The 22,473-nt window shown below is 42.4% G+C and overlaps 1 protein-coding gene across 4 annotated transcripts in view; it reads left to right on the top strand.

Annotated features, from left to right (window-relative positions):
- BAZ1B (bromodomain adjacent to zinc finger domain 1B) overlaps positions 1–22,473 on the top strand; it is a 50,533-nt gene that overhangs the window by 14,673 nt on the left and 13,387 nt on the right. For all 4 annotated transcript variants that reach the window (XM_055713187.1, XM_055713196.1, XM_055713200.1 and 1 more), the window contains 8 exons: positions 41–238; positions 2,494–4,189; positions 8,944–9,082; positions 9,566–9,696; positions 11,223–11,334; positions 18,783–18,881; positions 19,321–19,498; positions 20,520–20,702. In XM_055713187.1, coding sequence (XP_055569162.1) covers positions 41–238; positions 2,494–4,189; positions 8,944–9,082; positions 9,566–9,696; positions 11,223–11,334; positions 18,783–18,881; positions 19,321–19,498; positions 20,520–20,702 — 2,736 coding nt within the window. The remainder of the gene's footprint in view (positions 1–40; positions 239–2,493; positions 4,190–8,943; positions 9,083–9,565; positions 9,697–11,222; positions 11,335–18,782; positions 18,882–19,320; positions 19,499–20,519; positions 20,703–22,473) is intronic.

The raw sequence follows: 22,473 nt of genomic DNA, 5'->3' as shown, positions 1-22,473 counted from the left end.
TTAGAAGTTAAGTATTAACAGTCTGTTTGTTATCTCCAAGATCATCAGCAACGTACCAGCAGATAGCTTAGCCCGTACAGAGCGTCCTCCCAACAAAGAGATCCTGAGATACTTCATCCGTCACAATGCACTACGGGCTGGCACATGTGAGAATGCCCCATGGGTAGTGGAGGATGAGTTAGTGAAGAAATACTCTCTCCCCAGTAAATTTAGTGACTTCTTGCTTGACCCACATAAGGTAAGAGTTCCTGTAAGTGCCTCTTTGCATTCCCATCCGTTCCCTCCCCCCCCCCTAAACAAGTCTTGGCAGAGGCTTCGGTGTGCCAGTTAGGTTTTGGTGCACCCAAGCTTACATCAACATCGATGCAGAACAGGAAGGCCCACTCTTTTGAAGATTGACCCTTTGAGAGGTGACATAGCTTGAATGTCTGAAACAGTGGTCTGCTTTGAAAATGTGAGGTGTAACTGCCTTTTCTTGATTTCCCCCTCCCCCCACCCCCACTAGCTTGTATTACTTGTCTACAAGTAAAGATGTGGTTTCCTGGTGTCAGACAAATGGCAGAGCTATGGTCCTTACCTGGTAATGTCAGTTATTGGGCCCTTTTCATGGTTACAATGCAAGAGCTGAGTGTATTTGACTTCATGATGATTGGTTCTTTTATGGCATTGGATTGAGTGATGGCAGATAACACAAATTTTGTACGAAATACTCCAAGTCACAGGGATGTTGTGTTTGGGTTTTTTTTCCCACCCAGCCCTTTGTAATGACCAGCCAAATATACTGTCAACTGAGTAAATGCCATATCATGAAATCTGCTGTCTCAAAATCCATCTTTGCGTAGAAAGCACTATTTTGTTCACTTACCAAAACTCACTTTTTTTCATGGACTTGGTCTTTGCCAAGTGTTCTTCTAAAACTAGAAGATATATGTTAGCTCTATCTCTTTTTCCTCATCAGGAGGAGAACACTTTTCTAGCAGGCTTCTATGGACTCTTCTGGATGCTTGTAAATTTGCTTAAAGGGAAAAATAAATTCTTCATACTTGAGCTGTGTTCACCCTTGTTGTAATGTTTAGGGCCACTGCCTTGACAGAAATTAAAGTATTTGCTGGTGGTGTATACCGTTCTTTTATTCAGCATACTGATGGATGTATGCCCTTAGTATAAGAAAAATGCACAACTAACATCTTTGGTTTGACTCTCAGAAGTGCTTAGCTTTGAGTTTGGGGTAACACTTTCTGTAGTCTGTTTCCCACTTGGCACAGTGATTAAACTTTATGTTGATGTTTTAAATTTTGATATGTGGCCAGATAATTTATTAATTCAGAATTAGTGTTCTGGCAAAATAACTTTGTATAAGTTGGATTATACAATATAAATTGTAGATCTAACATTTGTGAATTTGTAATTATTATGATTCATATCAATGCTGGATGCTTTTTGCTTAGGTAATTCTCTTCAGCAAAGATTTCAACACAGAATTTTTTTGAAATGAAGTTATGTAGGTACTGGATTGGTGATTGTGCAATCTTCAGTAAAAACTTCTGTTTTTACTAGTGAAGCCTCTTTAAACTAAAATGTTCAAGAGGGAATGTCCATGGGCCAGAAGATCTGCATTTTCCTATGGCAGTCTTAACTTGATGACATTTGTGTATGTCTGTTCTGCTTGCATCTTTTGCTGTGCTTACCACTGTGCAGTTTTTTATTGCTAAGGAATCTGAAATTTTCACCCCCTGATTTCTGGTGATTTTACCCATAACCTAAAGTTTATATCCTTGCATTTTATTTTTTACTTTTTGAAATACATTACTATTCTGGGTACATCCTGACACTGAATTTGGGATGCTGAGATAGTCCTGAAATAATTCTCTTTGGCTCTGGGTTAAGCTGTCCTGTGCTAAAAGTGTGCTGTCGGCTTATTTCAGTAGCTTAAAAACAGTCAGATACTCAGTCACACTAGTTCAGAACTGACTCCTGTCTCGCCTTCATTCTAGATGCTTTCAGGCAGTTCAGAAGTCAGACTCTGAACTCCTGTCACCCATCTCTCTGTGCTCCTTCAGTTTTCTTCTGGGTGGTGAGGTGGGTGGGGTCCAGGACTGAAACCTACCTGATTCACTAAGAAATCTGTAGGCAGAGGAATAGTTGAAATTAATGTCAGTACTTTCCAGGTAAACCCCCTCCCCACAACATATGAAGTAGAAGCAAAGTGGTTTTGTGTAATGTAGTTGGAAACTTTTAAAATTCTTTGTGGTGTTTAATTTTATAAAGTTAAATGTGAACTTTCAGGAATGAGCTAATGACCTCATAACCAATGTAGTGACTACAGTGCAGAATATTGGAAGCTGTTGCAGGAGCCTGTTACCCTTAACATATTGAGTAGTCCTTGTTCATTGGAAAAATACATCAAAACCAGGCAAAAATAATTGACAGAAAAGGATCTAATAACTTTTACCTTTAAATATTAACATAAAAGCATTCTTTCTTTAATTTCAGTACATGACTCTCAACCCTGCAACCAAGAGGAAGAGCTCTCGATCACCTGATAGAAAGCCTTCTAAGAAATCCAAAGCTGATGGATCATCCCTGGGCCAGCAACTGAGCCCTACTCTGTGGTGCCATGTGCATTTGGAGAAATCTATTGTTGGCTCGCCACTGAAGGTGAAAAACTCTAAGAATTCAAAATGTCCTAAAGAGGAGCTGGAAGAAGTGATGAAAATTGTGTCACCTGCTAAACTTGGTTCTAACTTTCACATTCCAAAGAGGAGCCAACTGGGAAAGGGCAGCAACAAATCCTTGGACAAAAAGCAAAGAGGCAAAAGGGTTCTGAATGGGCAGAAGTCATCAGGGAAATCAAAGTCTCCTAGGAAAGGCTTGAAGACCCCTAAGATGAAAATGAAACAAATGACGCTACTGGACATGGCTAAAGGTACTGCTAAGGTGTCCAGGGCTTCCAGGAATTCTGGAGGCACCCCTAGGTCTTCCAGCAAACCCCAGAAGCATCTTCCTCCTGCAGCACTCCATCTCATTGCCTATTACAAAGAAAATAAAGACCGGGAAGACAAAAAAAGTGCTCTTTCTTGCATCATCTCCAAAACAGCTAGGTTACTCTCAAATGAGGATCGTGCCCGTCTCCCTGAGGATTTGCGAGGGTTAGTACAGAAACGTTATGAGCTTCTAGAGCACAGGAAGAAATGGGCCACCATGACAGAGGAGCAGCGAAAGGAGTACATGAAGAAGAAAAGGGAGAAGCTGAAAGAGAAACTGAAGGAAAGAGCCAAGGAGCGGAAGGAGAAGGAGATGAAGGAAAAAATGGAAAAGCAGAAAAGATATGAGGACCAAGATCTTAAAGGGAAGACCTTGCCTACTTTTAAACTGGTTGATACTCCAGAAGGACTTCCTAATACGCTCTTTGGGGACGTTGCCATGGTGGTGGAGTTCCTGAGCTGTTACTCAGGGTTATTGATGCCAGATGCTCAGTATCCCATTACAGCAGTTTCCCTGATGGAAGCGCTTTGTGCAGAAAAGGGAGGCTTCCTTTATTTGAACCGAGTACTGGTCATTCTTTTGCAGACCCTGCTGCAGGATGAAATTGCTGAAGATTACGCTGAGCTGGGCATGAAGCTTTCTGAAATACCACTTACTTTGCATTCTGCTTCTGAGTTGGTTCGCCTGTGCCTACGCAAGTCAGATGTGCAAGAGGAAAGTGAGGTCTCAGATAATGTAGATGAAAGCAAGGATTCAGCAACTTTTGAGGATAATGAAGTACAGGATGAGTTTCTGGAGAAACTGGAGACATCAGAGTTCTTTGAGTTGACTCCTGAAGAGAAATTGCGGATACTTGGAGCACTGTGCCACCGGATTCTAATGACGTACTCGGTGCAGGACCATGTGGAGGCCAAGCAGCAGACATCAGCTGAGCTGTGGAAGGAGCGCCTGGCTATCTTGAAGGAAGAAAATGACAAGAAAAGAGCAGAAAAACAGAAACGAAAAGAAATGGTGGCCAAGAACAAGGAGAATGGGAAAGACGAGAATTTGATGGCAAGAAATGAAAAGAAAAAAAATGATATGATGAAAATAGAGCACCGGCTAGAAATAGAAGCTGATGATATGATCAGTGCTGTGAAGAGCAGGCGCCTTCATGCCATCCAAGCCAAGAAAGAGAGGGAGCAACAAGAAATACAAATGAGAGGTGAGAACAATACCAGAAGAGTAGTGTGTGTGTGTTGTGGAGAGGAATAACTTAATGGCAAATCTGACAGCTTATTTTCAAAGCATGACGTGGGATTTACTTACTGGAGAAGTTTAATTCAGCTGCTGTGGTTCCTGTGGCAGCTGAAAATCTGAAATGCTAAGAAAAAGCAGTAACTGCTTCTAGATTTTTATCTGTTGGCATCTTTTTGTTGAGTACCTTTCTAACTCTGCCATGCCCAGGAAGGTTGGAGAACAAAAAATAAGTTTTGGGGACACAAAACAAAAAAAACCAACTTGACTATGCCCGAACATCTTCTGGCTGTTACGTACACAGATATTTCCTGCCTAAAAGCTAGTTCCTACAGCTGCTGCTGACCTGCCAATGCATGGCAGCAAGGCCAGCAATGCTAGCAGCCCTTTTTTCAGATAAGGACTTGGGCAATAAATTTCAGTTTACATTTTCTCACTTTAAAGAATTAGTTAGTGTCCACTCAAACCTCTTATAAATAATGAGTTTCAATATCAAACTTTGTATGCCTCTGTGTAAGTAGTGCTTTTTGCTAAGGAGTATGGAATAAAAAAGGAAAAATACTTTGGAATTACACTTCAGGGATTTTTTTTTTTTTCCTTGTAAATGTGGGTACTGGGCAGATGGAAGCAGGCAGGATAGCTCATCTAGGTTGTTACTTACCTGCTGAAACAGTTGAGGGACAAGCATCCTGCAAGGAGCCTGGCTTACACACCTTGGCTCGGATCTGGAAGTGTGTGTTCAAAGAGACCAAGAATAGGTAGATCATGTGGGATACCCTGGGGCTCCTAATGAAGTAGATTGGGTACAACCATGCCTCATGTTGAAAGTAAATAGATTTTTCAGATCTTCTGTTAAGAACTGTGAGTCTCAGAAGTACCAATAAACTGCTGAAGATCTGGAGTGCTGTCCTAATTCTTCAGAATAACAAAATACCAAATATCTAATGTGCTACAGCTGCATGGCGTGTTAGCCCCAATTCTTGTAGTGTTCAAGTTCATGGTAAGATTTTAGTGCAAAATTACAGTTTGGACACTATTCCTTGGGATACTTCTTGTTGTTCTCACTTGATAGTTTGTGGTAGTTACATATGAAGAAAAGCAATATTACATTGATGGAGGTAAGAACCCTTACTTGCTTGCATGCTGAGAAAGTTTAATTCATTCTTTTGGACTCCACAAGAAAAACTAGGTCTCTGGCAGGGAAGGAAGAATAAAGCCTTTCATTAAGGGTTTGAATTCCTATTGCTTCCTTTCAACATAACGAACACCAACATTTCAGGCATCCAGGGCTTCTTTTACCTGTTAAGCGATTGCTACCAGGCATGAAGGTACCCTCAGATTATCAAAGATCCGGGTTAATGTTGATAGTGCAGTAGTTAGGGCTGCAGGGTTGGCAGCTCAGGGCTAATCTGTTCAGGACTTCAGACTCAGGGGCTGGTGTGGTCTCAGGCAGTGGAAAAATAGTTCTGGATAGCCACAATGAGAACTGCACCAGTGTGCTCCTGCCATCACACCAGCTTTTTCGGCATGCTGGCTTTCATGCCACTTCAGTTGCATTTGCTTTTTGTAATGTTGATATCTCTGGAGGAAGTAAGAGAGTAGTTGCTGACAGAACACCTATTGTGCAGTGATTTTAATGTGTATATATATATGAATATTGAACCACTGCACAGTAGGTGTTCTGTCAGCAACTACTACTTTACATATATAGAGATATGTATCTCACAGTCACAGGTTTTTTTCACCACTCTAGAAACATCTGTAACACTGGGAGAACTAACCTCTTTCAAGTTAAGCCTATCAAAATTGCAGCCAGTGCTACCAAACTAGTCTCAGCTCAAAAAAGAGGCCAGTGTAAGAAAGCATAATATTTTGTTGTTCTTCTTCTTTCTTGGCTTCAAAAGCAGTCAATGCTGAACTTCCTGTTGAGGTAACATGATTAATATCTGTATTTTCATAGTTGTAGGAGTCTGGCTACTTCCATTTCCATGTTACTGCAGCACTTACTAATTGTTCTTTGCCTCATCGCGCCATGAAGCAATAGCCCCCAGTGTGCTGGAGAAGAATGGAGAGCTGGAAGCTTATACAGCTAACAGAGCCCGCTAGAGAGGAGAGTGAGACTAGCTTGCCATTGCAACGGAAGATGGCATGCAGGAAGGAACCCTTCAGTTCGGTGTCTTTGTTCCCTGTTTGAACATTTTTGGCATATGAGTAAATTTCAGTTTTTGTTCTTTCCTTGCCTATTCCTTATTCTGGCAATTAATCTGGTGTTTACAGTTGGACAGAAAAAATACCTGTCTCATGAGTGCCCATGGTATTCCATGTTGTAAGCATTGAAGTTTACTGCCAGTTTGGCTTGGTTTGGTTGGAGTCTTGGCTCTTGAGGGGAGGGTGCTGAGTAGGAGGGAAGTGTACCTTGTGGTGATACCATGAGGTGATGGCAGCAAGTCTTGAGAAGGTGTCAAGGAGAGAAATTCGGGGGGAATCATATTACCTCTGTCTCCTAGTGGAAGGTGAGGAGCATACCTCCAGTAGTACACATCTGCTGTTGTGGTTTGCAAGAGTCAGATTTGGGTGACATGAGGCATTTGGTACTGTGAGACTGGCTGTTGCTACTTGTTTGGATTTCGGTGTTTTGACATAAGGACAGGTTGTAAGGTAGGGATTGTGTAGCTGCTTGTATCTGGCAGGTATGGCTTCAACAGAACAATTTTGCCATGCTGCAATTACTGTAAGTTGGTACATTATACAAAAGCTGATATAGTGTGTTGGTGTAACAAACACAAGGAGTATGTTCTTCAGCATGTCTCCTCTAATCAGTGAGGATTGATTACATTGGCAGGACTTCAGAGACTTACCGAGTATTTACTAAGCAACTGTTATCAAACCTATCTTGATACAGAAAGTAGTTGCAAGAGAAAGAGTAGGTAGTAGCCCTGGCAAGTCCTAGCAAGATGTTAGCTTTCTCCCTGGGACAGCAGCCAGCCTATGACCACTATATGCTCGCTTTTGCCTGCCCCACTCCACCTCACCCCTTCCGTATGGTCTCATTCCATCTGTTTCAAACCTACCTTTGTGATGCAAAGTTAAGTCTTCATTTCTTCATGCTTTTTATTGTTTCCCTCAAGTTTTCTCAGGGTACAGAAAAATGTTGCCCATAGCCATTTGTGGAAGTTGTGAAGGGGTGATGTGTTTGTCAGATTGAGATCAGGCTCTGAAGAGCCAGTGTGAGTCAGTATGAGGTCTTGTTCCTTTTTGTTCAGGCGGTTCTTGGTGAAAGTACACCTGTTCTTCAGAGATGGGCAAAAATAGAGGCTCTTGAACAGACATGAGAAGCATAAATCTTGTTGATGTTAAATGTTGTCTCCTGTCAGAAGTTGCCTTGCTTCTTACCTAGATATGTGAAATTACATGCTCTGTTCTTTAAGACCCTTGCCAAGGAACCTGTGATGCCAGGATTTAAGCCACTTCGTATTTTTCTTTCCCCTCCTTTTTGTCAACAGCTATGGATATTGAGAGCTACTGAAACTCCAGAATACTTCTGTCATGAGTGGGAAACTTGAAGTTTCTATTTTAATGCTCTTCCACATCATAGCACATATCAGACTGGTGGGGGTTGGAAGGGGCTGCTGGAGATGAGCTAGTCCAAGCCCTGCTACAGCAGGTTCTCCTAGAGCAGGTCGCACGGAGTCATGTCCAGGCAGGTTGTGACTGTCTCCAGGGAAGGAGACCCCACAGCCTCTCTGGGCAGCCTGTGTCAGGGCTCTGTCACCCTCAAGGTGAAGAAGCTCTTCCTCACGTTCAGATGGAACTTCTCGTGTTGCAGTTTGTGCCCGTTGCCCCTTGCCCTGTTGCTGGACACTGCTGGAAAGAGCCTGGCCCCGTCCTCCTGACACTTGCCCTTAAGCTGTTTGTGGACATTGATAAGACCTCCTCAGTCTGCTGTTCTCCAGGCTGAATAGGCCCAGCTCTCCCGGCCTTTCCTCGTGAGGGAGATGCTCCAGTCCCCTCACCATCTTTGTAGCCTCTGCTGGGCTCTTTCCGAGCAGTTCCCAGTCTCTCTGGAAAGGGGCAGCCCAGCACTGGACACAGCACTGCACCCTCACCAGAGTGGAGTAGAGAAGGGGGATCACCTGTGAGGTGTTAGGGTATGTGCCTGGGTCACTGTTGTGAAACAGTTGTGCCTGAAAGAGGCCTCCATTGTGCCAGTCTGTTTTTTCGGTAGGTAACGTTGTGGGGGAGCATTCCCCTTACCTGCAGTTATGGAAATATTGGTGTCCATTAGCTGACCTCAGTGCCGTCACAGCTGGACGGCTCCCAACACTTGGAAAGCCAGAACAGAAGTCCTTGTCATATATTGTGCAAAGATCTAAATCTTTGACCCTGTTGTTATATGGAATTGCACAGCAATGGATGCCACTTTGTTATCTAAAATGAAAAATAGTAATGAGGACTAATTTCTCCAGACAATTTTTATCCAGACTTTACTCTTTCCTCAGTGCAGTTCATCCTTGACGACTTAATAATTTTCGAGGTTTTTTTTCAAGAATGGTGGGTGGAAAGCAAGCTGAAAGGTGGGTGGCTGTGCTAAAAAAAAAAAGAAAAAAAGGTTTTGGTGACTTTGGTTAACACTTTTAACTCCACTGTGTAGTGAAATAAGAGAGTATTAATGCCTGGGTTCAATAAAAGAAAGGTAATACTTCTCTGTGCTAATTCTGACAGTGAAGATGGAGAAAGAAGCAGAGGAAGAAAGAATCCGGAAGCATAAAGCTGCAGCTGAGAAAACTTTCCAGGATGGAATTGCCAAAGCGAAGCTGGTGATGCGCAGGACCCCAGTTGGCACTGATCGTAATCATAACAGGTGGGAAAGGAAATGATCCTGGGCTGCCAGCTCTTTCCTCTGGGTGGAGCTTTATTCAGACAGCAGCCCCCAAAAAGTGATTGATGTGGAGAGTGCTGAGGACTCCCTGTGTATTGAACTGTAGAGGAAAGCGGAGGAGAAGCTTGTGTAGGTAGAGTGTGATGGCCTTCACTGGGTTTACATGGCTGGCTTTTTGAGGCCTTCTTGTGGAGGTCAGAATCCACTAGCCAGTGGAGCTTCAAGTTCTTGCATCCAGTGCTCAAGAACCTAATTTTTTTTCATGTTTGTTGCACAGGAATGCTCTTAGAATGGATTCTAGTAAAAGCTTTTCCTATTTCTCAACTGCTAATATAAAGATATACATACTTTCAGGTTTTTGAGTCAAGCACACAGATGCTTCTCTGCTCTATGCAAATAAAAGTGGGAGTATGTAACTAGGCAGAAGAGGAGACAGGTACGTGTTAACATGTGTGTTTCCTACAGGTACTGGCTGTTTTCAGATGAGGTTCCTGGCTTGTTCATTGAGAAAGGCTGGGTACATGACAGTATAGACTACAGATTCGTCCTTCCCCATCAGAAAAAAGAAGATTTTAGAAGGGACTACAACCCAGGAGGTATGATCAGCCTGTTTCATTGTGGGTATTTCCTTTGTTGCTGTGTGATTGTTAGAATGGATTTGTGACTGTGAGAGAGAAACTGTCTAGTCTTGAGTGTTTTCATGAGGATGCTCTTGATTTAAGCCTTCTGTAAGCTCTAGAAACCTGCACACAGTAGATGTCTGCTCATGGTGATCTCCTTCCTGCTGCTGCAGGATGTCAGACTGCCTGCAGTGTACTGCATCATGTCAGTTGTGGGCTAATACCTCTCTGGCTGACTCTGAACCTGCCAAGCTGCAGCGTGCCACATTTCTTGGACAAGTAGTTGTGTGCTGCAGAGTGAGGGTATCCATCATGCTTCCACCAGTGGCAAGACTCTCAGATTAACCTGTGAAATAGTATCAAGCAGGACAGTCTTGATACCTATAGCTTTGCTGATTGAGGCCGTTTCGGCACGTCCTCCGAGCTTGCCATTCACCTTGTACTGAATAGGCAGGTGAGGTGCAACAACTAGCTGAAGTTCTAATGCTTCCTCTGTAGTTTTGCCTGGTTGACTTGGAGCCTGGATGGTGGAGCCTTGCAGGCAGAACTTGCACATACACAAAAATCAGGCTGTGGGGAAGGAAATACTTCTATGTGGAAATAGCTCTTGGTACAGAAGAGCATGCTATCATCTGACTGTGGTTGCAGTGTCAGTCCTGATCTTTTCTTGCTTCTGAAACGTTGTATTTTCTTGCTTCTGAAACGTCGTAGGCTGGCGCTGCACCTTGTCTACAGCAATGCTCGGTGTGAGGCTATGATCAGAGAGCCCCCACCTGGTGGTGGTTTGTTTTAGACAATGGGCAGAGTAGACATCTGTGAAAGAATGGAACAGGGCAAACCTACAGTGAGATACTTCATCCAGAATGTAACTTTCCAGCCATCTGTGTCATGGTGACCTGTTGAGCTGGAGGTGGTATCATGCAGTGGCCCTCAATGGGTATATTTTCTTATGTGAACTTTTTCAGATATTGACCAGTCATGTTCCTGTACACCAGCTTGCTTCCAGCTGTATTAGTTTCTCAACTGCTGCCTGTGTGTTTACCCAGCTAGTGTGCAAGATTTCAGGAGATTCCTTTTGAAACTTAACAAGCAAAGGCTTAAATAAGCAAAGGTTTAAATTCATGTTAGACTGTTGTCTAAGATGCAGAAATACAAACTATTTAAACTCATTCAGTTCTAAAAGTACTGTGTCAGTATGTAGCTAAAAAGTGAAACTAGTTTAATGTATTTGAATATTGGGAACGCTTTTCTTAATTTTATGTATGTGCTTTATGATGTAGTAATTTTGTTAAAAGTCCATTACATGGTTTTGTATTTCTATAAATGCATGTATTGTGAGCTTTAGCAAGCTAGTAATGGATTAGTTTTCCCTGACAAATGTATTGCTGGCCTAAATGCTGAATATAAACACCTGGAGAAAGATTAGTTTTTGCAAAATAAAAATGCTTACTGAGGAGGAAGATGAATGAGAAAACACTTGAGCTCGTGCTTTTCTTTTACAGACAAGCGGAGGAGCACAGCCACTGATGGCAGAGCCAGCAAGCTTCACCGGTCTGTGCGTGCTGCACCCCTTCCTGCAGAGACCACTGCACCCAAGCAGGGACAGAACTTATGGTAACACATGTTTTTATAGCTGCAAAGTACTCAAAGCGTAGAGGTCGAGGAAACTAGGCATAGACAGATTTCTTTGGATAAAGCCTACTATATATCTATTACTCTTTCGGTACTTAACAGTTTGATTAGTTCAGCAGTCTCCAGGCCTCTGTTACTGGTTAATTACTGGTAGTGAATTGCTAATAGGGCAGCCAGTCCAAAAGCCAGTGGAACCATTATAATCAGTCAGACTTAAAAGCCGCTATAAATTAAACTGGTAAAATGATATTTTGTTGTATTGCTTTTTAAATATTTTATATTCAGAAGAACTGTTAATTTACAATAATTTGTGTGCTTTTTTCAGCATTGGTAAGCACTACTTTAAAAAAAAAAAAAGAGGGAAGCAGTGACCTAGCTAAGCGTGTCTAGGATTTCTTTCATGGTTCATCTTGGCAGACCTGAATTGTGGCACATGGGGTTCTTGAGCACATGCAATTTAAGTTTTCACTGAGATCTTTGGAGACAGGCCTCTATCCTGTGTGTTCTTGTACTATGTGAGACATGCAGAGCCATTCCCCAGCTCCTTGTCAGTGGCTTCTTCCTGGGCTTCACAGCAGACTGTAGTGGTGTCCATTTGTTCTCCTATAGCACCGTACCATGGAACTGATTTTCGTCGCTAATGATAATTATAGCTTAGCAAACTGTTCTTCCATGTTGACAGACTGCTACCCCTTTTAGTGATTCCCAATGCCAAGAATTAGCCACCAATGTGTCTAAGTGAATCAAATCTAAACATTTCTACCTTTGAGCATGCTTGACTGTGACCTGCTCCAATAATTTGCCCTACCAATGTCTTTTACCTTTAAAGAAAATCTGCGTAGGCTGTTGCCCTATGTGGTAAGCAGTGTCCCCATGCCAGAAAATACTGGCTACAGCTTTACCTACTAAACAGATTGCAAAGGACTCTGCATATTTATTTATTTATTTATTTATTTATTTAGATAACCCTGGGAAGCAACTGTCACAAAATACTTGCTCTTGCAGCTCCCCTAATAGCAGTGACTTTTCTCCAGAACTTCCACTGCTGACCCACAAAGTGGGGTTACTTGGTCTTTGATAAACATCACCAGTTGTGACCTTAGCTCCAAAGCATAGTTCCACCGCTGCAAGTTAGAACTACTTTAGTAAAGATGTTCCTGCTCCCCCACCAGGAACTGTCAGACTGAAATGTGTGAATGTCTTAATTCATCTGAACCAGCAGAACTGAGTGCAGACTCTTTCTTTGTATTGCTCTACCCCTTCTCTTTCTTTGCTAGCAGGTCATAGGAGACAGCAGAGTTTCCTGTGCATGCCTCCACTCTGTCCAGTATTGCCACGGCAGATTTCCACCCCTTTCTCAGTGTAGGCCTTTGCATATCTTGTCATATGGCCAAAATTCAAGCAATTGGGCTTTCCTAGGGAATGGGTGCTCAACAGGAGGTTGTAGAAGACAGTATGGTCCACAGGAAAGTCCTCTCTGCTCTTTAACTGCCTCTTCTAATACTTGATCTTCATTTAGCAAAGATGGCAAGATGTGTTTCCAGTAGGACAACTTTATATAAGGAAAACATTAGTTTAAATTAGTAGTGCATATTGCTGTGAACTGAAGACAACATTGAGCCAAAACAGATGACTTAAGTACACAGAGTCCCTGTAACTTGTTGTTCCAAGCCAAACTTGAAAAAGTATTTGATATTACAGTGTTGAATTGCTCAATCAGTTTGGCAGCACTCAGAGACGTGCTGAGGGAGATCAGATGGTTGCAAAGGCAGGAGTGCTTTACAGAGAAACTAGTCATGGCCCAGGCGAGGCAGCTCTTTGAACCAGTCCTGTACGCTCTCAGGACTGAATTCTGTTATTAAGAGCTGCTTCGTATGAAGTGACCATAATATGCAGTATTCTTTTTTCTTTTCTTTCTTTTTCTTAAAGCGCAATAAAAAGAATTAAGAAGCTTGTTAAAATTAAAAAAGCTTAAAGTGGCAGCCAAAAGCCTAAAGTGCTTTCAAAGACGTTGCCTTAAAGTTTCCATACTAGATGGTCAAAGCAAGTGCTGCCTCTTACCTTTGAAAAAAGGGTTTGAGGAAACTCGGAAACAAAATGGCAGCGATAGTAACAAAGCATTCTCAGTATGGTTCACATCAGATTAAGGAAGCTATTACAAGTAGGAAGGCCTACTTACAAACTGTGGTGGAGCCTAAATGAAGGAAATAATGATAAACCAAAGTACAAACTAAGGGCAAAAATTATTTTTTTTTTTTCCTTGAGGGAACAACTTTGCTTCACAAGATCTGTTGTTACAGGGCCTGCCTTAGGGTGAGAGTGCTGCTCTTCTCATGAGTGAATAATTGGCTAAGAAATAGGAAACAAATCACAGAAATACTCTTTAATTTGTATGTTCAGCAAAGAGATGGAGAGTAATGCTAGAGGACAGTGGGGAAGTCTCCTAAATAAAGAGGATTTTCTTTTGATACAGAAAAAAGGTTTGGGAAATAAAAGTAGCAAATAGCAGTTTTGAAATAGAGAGGAAAGTACTACTAAGGATCATGCAGCTGATAATAGGTAACTCACTGCTACCAGCTGCTGTGGACCTTCAAATTTGTACCTGTTCAAAGCACCAGTTAGACAAACCGCTGGAAGAGAGGTTCACTGGGGAGTGTTCAGCACAAAGGTTCTTGTCCTGGCATACAAGGAAGTCCTCAAACCAGCAGATGTTAAAATCTGTAGAGGCAGGTTGAAGACATGTCACTGCATGCCTGCTCTGCCCTTTTGCCACTCAGAAATAAGATATTAAACTGAGTGTGATTTGTTGGTTGGGGTTTTTTTTCTTGCCTGGCTCTTAGGCCACTATGTTTTTGATTTCTGTCCTTTTTGGTACCTGCTAGGAAAGACTGCTATCACTTGCTGATTTTTTATTTTTATTTTTTTTAATTTTTTTTTTTTTTTTTTACTGAGAATATCATGCCTGTGTGCATTGTTCCACCAGGCAGGCTGACGGTGTCAGGATGTCGAGGTAAAGCAATGCAAATGGAAGATCTGAGTCAGATGCAGGCCTCCATGCCCTTAAAGTAAGCAGGGAGCACAATGGCAGCTTTTCAGAGAAAACGTAACCTCTTCTAACTTAGTGTTCTTCTGTGCTGTCTGCATGACTTTCTCCTAACTGACAGGGCCACCTAAAGCCATTTCTGCAGATAAGCAATAAGCTTCCTCAGCTGAAAGACTTTCCTTTAAAGCTCTCGAACGGCAAAGAGCCTGTTTGCTAAGTACCTATCTGACAGTTGTCACCTGACAGGTAACCTTCTACAAAAAGAGAATTGACCACCTGAGAGCTGTATTTCAGGGGACAGCCAGTAACTAGAACTTCCCTCTGAGGAAATCTATATTTGTGTTACTGTATTTTCCTCTGTGGCCTTTGCCATTGATCTCTCCAAACTCAAGGACTCCCATGAGCATAGACAGTTACGGAAGTGTCTCCTCCTTGGCTACTTTTTGCCCATTGTCCTTACACACCCTGAGGAACCCTGAGACCACACTGAAGCCCTGGGTTATCTACACCCCCTGTTGTTTGGATACAAGGACTTGTTCGGCTGTAACTCATGTTAGTATGTAGTGCATAGAAAGTTTCATTTCTTTGCGTTCTTTAACTCTGCTATTAGTCTCTTTTTCCTAGTAGTACCATCTAACATGGGATTGAGAGTAGCCTCACAGTGCACATAGAACATCTTTAGCTTTACCCTTTTATACTCTAGAGTGATGAGACATTGGAATGAGCACCAAATTAACTCTGTGAATAGTTGTATTTCACAGCCCTGCCCCTTTTCTGCTTGAGGATGGGAGCTGGTAGGGCATTGATAAGGGAAGAAAATAGATGCCATACCTCTACCAAGAGCTATAGAAACAGTATCTCACAGAAGTGGTTTCTGCCTTCAGTACTTTGTCCACAAAAAGAAGAGGTCGTAGTGTTCTGTTCTGAAAGTGCAGAGTTTGAATCATTGTTCTCATTCAGAATTGTAAATGCTTGGTTATTTCTGTCTTCTCTGGACAGATGGACCAGTCCCACTTCTAACACTGTGTACCACTTTCACTGATGTTGATGCTTATTTAAAAAAATCTCCCTGTTTAAAGCTTCTGGGCACATGGTCCCTGAAAAAGTCTTTTGTCCATACCGTAGTGCTTCATGAGCTGTACACGTACTGGTCTTTCCTGCAAGAACCACAGGTTAATCACAACCTTTGCAGTATAATAGTACGCAGGAGACTTCTTACTCATCCTGGTCAGAAAGCAGTTGAATTTTGGAAACACTGGCATCTCTGCAGAGTAACTCCCATTGTTCTTCATCTATTAGGAATACACCATGATATGGCGGGTCCCCTCAGCAGACCATTTGAGTTAACCATGAGTGGGTGCTGACAGACTCCATTCTCACGCCTATATTCTACAGATGGGAGTTCCCCTGTTTCCACCATCCCTCCAGAGCAGGTACTGATCCTGGGCTCCTTTAGACGTTATCCTCTTGATTTCTTCATTCCCTAGTCTGCAGTCTAGGTTTTATACCTTCCTCTGTCTCTTGCAGCCTGTAGCCTGAGAACAGGTAGGAGTATTCAGCCTGAGTGAATACGGGAGCTCCTTTTGACTTGATGCTTGTGCCATATGTCCTTTCTGGTTTTATTGCTGACCACTCTGCTGGCTTGTGCTGCCAGGAATGTAAGGAAAAAAAATTTAGGCTGTTATTTACAGATGCAGGAAGCCCTTACCCCAGTCAGGATTTCTGCCTTTCAGGTCAGTTTGAAGACCTCCATCTGGTCTTGACTCTCCCAAAGGCATCTTTCCCATCACTTTGGATTGTGGTGTTAAGCTCTGTGTCAGGCCACAAGGAGGGCACCAATTGCCTTCCCCTCCCTCTTATCAAGACCCACAAGCTCATAGCCCTATTGCCTCCCTGTTTAAAATGCCAGCGCTTTCTTACCATGTCTGTGCTCCATGCCTTGTGCTGGTTGAGCCCTAGTTGGAGGTGGTTCCTTCAGGTAGTAGGAAGTGCATGGAGCTGAGTTGAGAACCAGGAGCTGTGGCTGCATAGAGCAGCGAGGTGTCACCAATCAAACTAACACAGGTGCCTCTTTGATGTGTTTTTATTTTGCATGTTTGAGTTCAAGCTCATGCAGAACAGTTCCCCCTCCCAGAAATCCTGGTTCTTGCTCAGGGCAAATTGGGAAGGCTCAAGTACCTCTTGTAGATGTTCTCCCTTCCTGGTCCCATTTCCTTTTTCAGCAGGAACAAAGTTGTGCCAGGGCTTAACCCTAGCTTTCTTACAAGGACAATACCTGCTTTCTCACGCTTGCCAGCAGCCTGTGTTTTCTTTCCCAAAGCCACGTAACACTGGAGAATACAAGTGCCATATGCTGTTTCCAGTGCCCTTTCATTTTTACAGTAAGACAAATGTATAGGGAATTTCCTCCCTTAGATTTGCAGCCATGGGGCAAAGCCAGGAAAGCTCAGGCATGGTCTTCTCAGGTATTTTTCCCAGCCGGATCCTGTGGTATATTGCCAGCAGTGGCTGATGTTTCATCATGACCTAGGCAGCCTTCTCAACATGACTGAGAAACAGTCCTCTGCAGGGCAACTGTTTTGAAGATTAATTTATGCCATTCCCATATTGTGACAGATTCTTCATAATGAAATATGGTTTTGGACCAATCCCAAAATTTGCCCCAAGGGTTTGGAAGCAATTTGATACCAAATATTCTAGAGGAAATTTTATTTAGCAGAAGTCCAGTAGACTTAAAAATGATAGTCCTTGCAGTAGTCTGTCTGTAGACCTTCCAGTGAATGTTGGAATACTAATTATTCACTGTAAGTGGCATCTATAGGAAAAAGACACAAGTTATATTGTAACAGGTTTGTGAATGCCTGTTGGAACCCATGACCAAGCTTTAGTCACTACTACTTTTAAATTGCCTTTACTAGGCTCTAGGGAGTGAAGGATATTTGGAGCTGCTCTGTCCTGTTTCTCTCAGGGAGGGTGTGCAAAGGATAGTGGTGGCCAAAAGATCTGATCTCAGTATGCAAAGTGAGGATGCTCTGCAGGGTTGGAGTATACTGAAGCAGGTGACTGGCAAGAAACTGTTTTTCTTCCATTTTTAAACAATCAATCCTGTATTTTATTAGAGTAATTAATTTACTAACTGAATGCGAATTGTGAGGCTGTTCCCCTAATAGGAAAATACTAGAACTCTGAAATATTTTCTTTTCAGATATGTTCTTTACTAAATATTTCTGCCAGAAAAATAAGCATTGCAGATACTATTATTCCAAGAGAAGCCAGAACAGCATCTTTCTCTAGTTGTTGCTTGGCTCATCTGAGCTTATGCCCAAGAAGAAAAATTAGATACAGAGTCTTCTCTGTGGCTGGTGAGGATCACATAGTGGTCCTTTGCAGTTGTTTCCATGTAAGGTTGATTTTGCTAGTCTTTCACTTCCCTCTTCTAAGGAGCAATCCTCTTCTAGAAGATAAGTGATTAGTTTTATTTTCTGTAAATGAGCTCTGAAGTTCAAATTGAATCCCTGCCTCCGTCAGGTGAGGAGGCTCCATGGCACCCTAGAACAGAGTTGGAAAAGAGCAGAATTTCGGGCTGTCTTAAAGCCAGTTTAAATCTACAACCCAGCGTTAAAACTTGATTGTACTCTGGAACTGCAGAGAGAATTCCTTATGCAGAGAACTCTGCAAAATTTTTCCTCTTTTAGATTCAGCTAACTGCTGATTATGATTCCTGTCCTGAAGGACTTTTTGAGCAGAAAGGTTTAAATTAAGCTAATGAATATGGTTTTCACATACTGCATTTCAGCTTTCAAGTTAAGGTGAGCTGCTTGGAAAGGAAGACTCCAGCACTTGCAGAGGATACAGCCTTCACAGTCACAAATCTACATCAGCAGTTGTGATATAAGCTAGGACATACCCTTTGTTAATCTAGGGACGACTTGGGTTAATGAAAGAAGTTGAAGACTCTGCAGAAGGAGTGATTAAATTGCCATGCTATGCAGTGCATAGCATGTTAATCTTTTCTAGTGCATCTAAAATGACGTTCAGATTACTTAAACGGACTGCAACTTAGTGAATCTAATCCCTGGGGTACATGACTAAATTCAAATGCCAATGTTTTAATAAATTTAATGGGGAAAAACCTATAAATCAGTTCTGTGGTGTGTTTGGGTTTTTTTCCCTTGGAATTGGCTACACCTGGGGACCTTGAAACAAGGCCAATCTGAGTCAGAATGCTTATGCCAGCATTACTGGAAGTGATCCACCTTGCACCATGGGGTTGGGTTATAGGTTACTTGTCATCCCTGCCCACTAATAATAATGAACTATTTAGAAGAAGGAATTGTGTCTCTGTGGCAAGACATTAGCTGATGTTGGTGCATGTTGTATCTTTCAGGTTTCTTTGTGACAGTCAGAGGGATTTGGATGAGCTGCTGAGTTGCCTGCACCCACAAGGAGTAAGAGAAAGCCAGTTAAAGGAGCGTTTGGAGAAAAAGTGAGCCTGCTCTTTTTTTTTTTTTTTTTTTTTTTTTAGTGTGTCTTCTCAAAGTCAAAGTGTATCCTTGTCACAAAGCTGTTCCATTCCTGGAGCAGCATTCTGTGCTTTGTTTGATCATGCCTGTGCTGAAGAGGGAAGGATATTAAGGATGAGAAACTGCTGTTTTTCTTAGGCAGTAACTGCAGGTTCTTGTTAAATAATGCTCTAAGCTGTGAAGAGGTTCTGTCAGTCTTTGAGTAGCTCCTTGCAACTGGAAACAAAGGCAGTGCTGTTTCACTCAGAGCCAGAACTGCCACGTGCTTTCAAGCATCTTTCAAGGACTATTCTGCACTGGTGGAGCATGGAGATCATGATGGATAGCATTGTTGCTCCAGTGCCTGCACGGCTCATGGGGCTGTGGCCTGCATGTATTCAGAGGTTGGTTTTGATTTTCCAGGTATCAGGACATCGTGCACTCTATCCATTTGGCTCGGAAACAGAACCTGGGCCTCAAATCCTGTGATGGCAACCAGGAACTGCTGAACTACCTCCGAAGTGATCTAATTGAGGTTGCAACTCGGCTGCAAAAAGGAGGCCTGGGATATGTTGATGTGACACCAGAATATGAAGCAAGAGTAAGTAATCAGCAATGTAGTACTGAGCAAATCAAGCACAAGCTGATACTTTCTGTAGGTCTTGAGTCTTTTGTTTTCCCCAGACAATTTTCTCATGTGTCCTCTCTTTCTAAACTAGTATTTCAATGTTACGAAGATGCTGGCTTGAGGTCCTTTTAGTGTAGGTGTATCATAATGTTGGAGCTAGGTGTCCTGCGCAGCTGTTAAACTGTCCTTTTTCCTTCGTCTGGTGGTATACTTCCTCATGGAGCATCAGCAGAACTCTTTGTAACTTCTTCAGAGCCAGCATATCTTGTTGAGACAGCAGTTTCCCATTTTGGAGTGTTGGATACTTTTTGGTTGTTTTGGTTTTTTTTTTTTTATAAATTCAAACCACTTTAGGCTCGGGGTAATGATTGTATCCCTGTTCCAGGACCTAAAGGGTGTTCATGGGTATGTGAGCACAAGGAGGTTACTGTGCAGTAAACCAAAATATGCGGTTTTAGTGCTCTGGCTAGTTCAGCCTAACTCAGATGAGTGTTACTGGTGCACTGAGTGTCTTTAGGGGGGGGATAAATGTGCCTCATATGGATAGAGTACACACTCTTGTGACTAGCGCGTGCTCCCCCTACCAAGTGACATTGGCTTGGAATGGTTAAAGCTCTGGTTTAGCTGCACCCGGAGTCACTGCAGAGACTTCCCTGTGTAGATGAGACCATAAGTATTAAGAGGAGGGGAAAAGTGAAGTCACTGAAGGAGCGGAAGAACAGTTTAGTGCTTGGTCATGATGGATTTGGGATTTTTCGTGTGGGGTTCTTTGTTTTTTTTGAAGGCGTGATGTTTTTTTCTGAACAGTGCTATGCATGATCATCAGCTAGGTATGAACTAGCAGAACCAACAGCAATATGCTGATTCCATAACCAAATACGGTAGATGTGATAATTAATGCAGTGTTCATATGTATCAATTTGCAGGGCAGACCCACCTAAACCAGCACAGAGTAACATCCAACTGTTATGTGATCGTATGCTCTTCCTAACAGGTATACTCACTAGAGAGCCTGAAGGATTTTGGAGAGTGTGTGATAGCACTCCAGGCTGGCGTTGTTAAGAAGTTTCTGCAAGGTTTCATGGCCCCCAAGCAGAAGAGAAGGAACCAAGGAGAGGACTATATTGCCAAGGCTGAGGAGATAGATGAAGACAAGAAAATGGCAGAAGAAGCTAAGGTATTGCTCACTTCAGGGCTCTGTTTCAGTCTCGTAGTACCGCTCTTTGAGCAAGGACAATAAGCTTCATCGGGTACTAAATCCTGAACAGCTTCTCCTCATTCCAAGTTTGGAGTGCAGTGGGTTTGTTGTTTTTACGGCCGGGTGTTCCCTGACTATATTGAAGAGTAAAGGTATTGGCAAAATGAAAATCGTGCTGAGGAATTACAGTAATTCTTTCTGTGGACAGGAAATAATGTTTGACTTCCTTCAAGTATAAATTGGGTACTTTAATAAAAGCATATTATGGAGCATTTTTACACAACAGGAGTTGTATCTGTCAAGAGAGGATTGATGGTGGCTTAATGCCTTTGATCCTTGCAGTCACCAAAACCTCAGCGTGTCTCTCCTTTATGGGAGTTAAGTTCAGGTAAATATCAGTGTTGTGCAGGAAGAGACACTAGCCATCATATGCATGGAGACACCCATAGAAGATGACAAACTGTGGATTGCACACAGCTTGCCTGGACATCTGAGGAAACACACCATATGTGCCTGAAGTAGAGAAGTGGTATTGTGGGGCTGAGTACATAGCCTTCCAAATCAAAGTTCAGATGGGATGGAGAAGGGCTGTGGAGGATTTGGTAGGGTCCTGCAGGCAGTTGAGCTGTACCAGTGTGTCATCCTAAGAGGGATAATGTGCAGGGGTGGTTTCTATGCTCTTTAAGTTGAATGAGCCATTAGTGCCTCATGACAAGACTTTCCCCACTGCCCCCCCCAAGTCCCCTGCCCTGATTGATATTTCAGCAGAACTAGCAAGATCAGGATTGGAACAACAGAAGCATTTGAAATTGCCAACTTAAAAACCGAAGTCCTAGATGCTTGACTGGTTCTGGGTGTGGGTTTTCTGGGGTGTGGTTTAGGTTTTTGTTTTGTTTTTTTGTGTGGTGGTTTGGTTTTTTTTAACATCTCACTGTATGCTGAACATCAAGTCTTTGCTATGCTGTGGCATTGCCATGTTAGCAAGATATTTGGATAGACACTAGAAATTTTCAATTTCCCAGTTGTCCTGAGTGTTTCAACTTTGTTAACTCTGAGTCTTTGAGTCCTTAGTGCAAAGGGAATGGAAGGCTACCTTATCCTAAAAGCTATCAGCAGAATACAGAGCTGTAAAAATCAGTTCTGTCTGAGACAGTGTCTGGATCATCACATTTCCTGCATCTACAGCAATACCATATCGTGCCCTACTATCATGTGTCTTATAGCTATAACCATAAGGGTTGTACTTGTAAAGCATACTTTAAGGGTAACATCAGATTTACTATGACATCTAAATGGATAGTAATTTAGCAGCATGAGCTCTGTATTTGAGCCCTGGTCACTTCCCTACTATTGCTAAAGCTGTATCAGGTTTCAAACCCAAGCTTTTATTTGCCTGAAAATTGAGCCATTTTGATCGTTAATGTTGGTTAGTTTCTTCATTCTGCCTTAGACCATTGCTGTCTCTCTTAATAACATGGTTACCAGGCATTATTTGTTACAGTAAGGCCAGGCTTGCGTAGTGTGCTTCATTCTAGCAATTGCAGAATTTTCAGCTACAGCAACCTAGTTAGACAAAGTGCTCTGTGTGGCTGAAGCTGCCTGATTTGTACTTTCTCCTCTGTAAACCAGCTGGAACAGTAGGATTTCTGAATATTGCTGTACTTTAAATCATAAGTTGTTTTTTTTTTTTCCTAATATTACCTAATTTGTCTAATGTGACTGCATACTTAGCTATACAACTGAGCCTTAT

This window comes from Falco cherrug, chromosome 1 (genome assembly GCF_023634085.1).
Source record: "Falco cherrug isolate bFalChe1 chromosome 1, bFalChe1.pri, whole genome shotgun sequence".
Taxonomy (NCBI): Eukaryota; Metazoa; Chordata; class Aves; order Falconiformes; family Falconidae; genus Falco; species Falco cherrug.
Note: the sequence above shows the minus strand (reverse complement) of the source record. Positions and strands in the feature narration are given on the sequence as shown.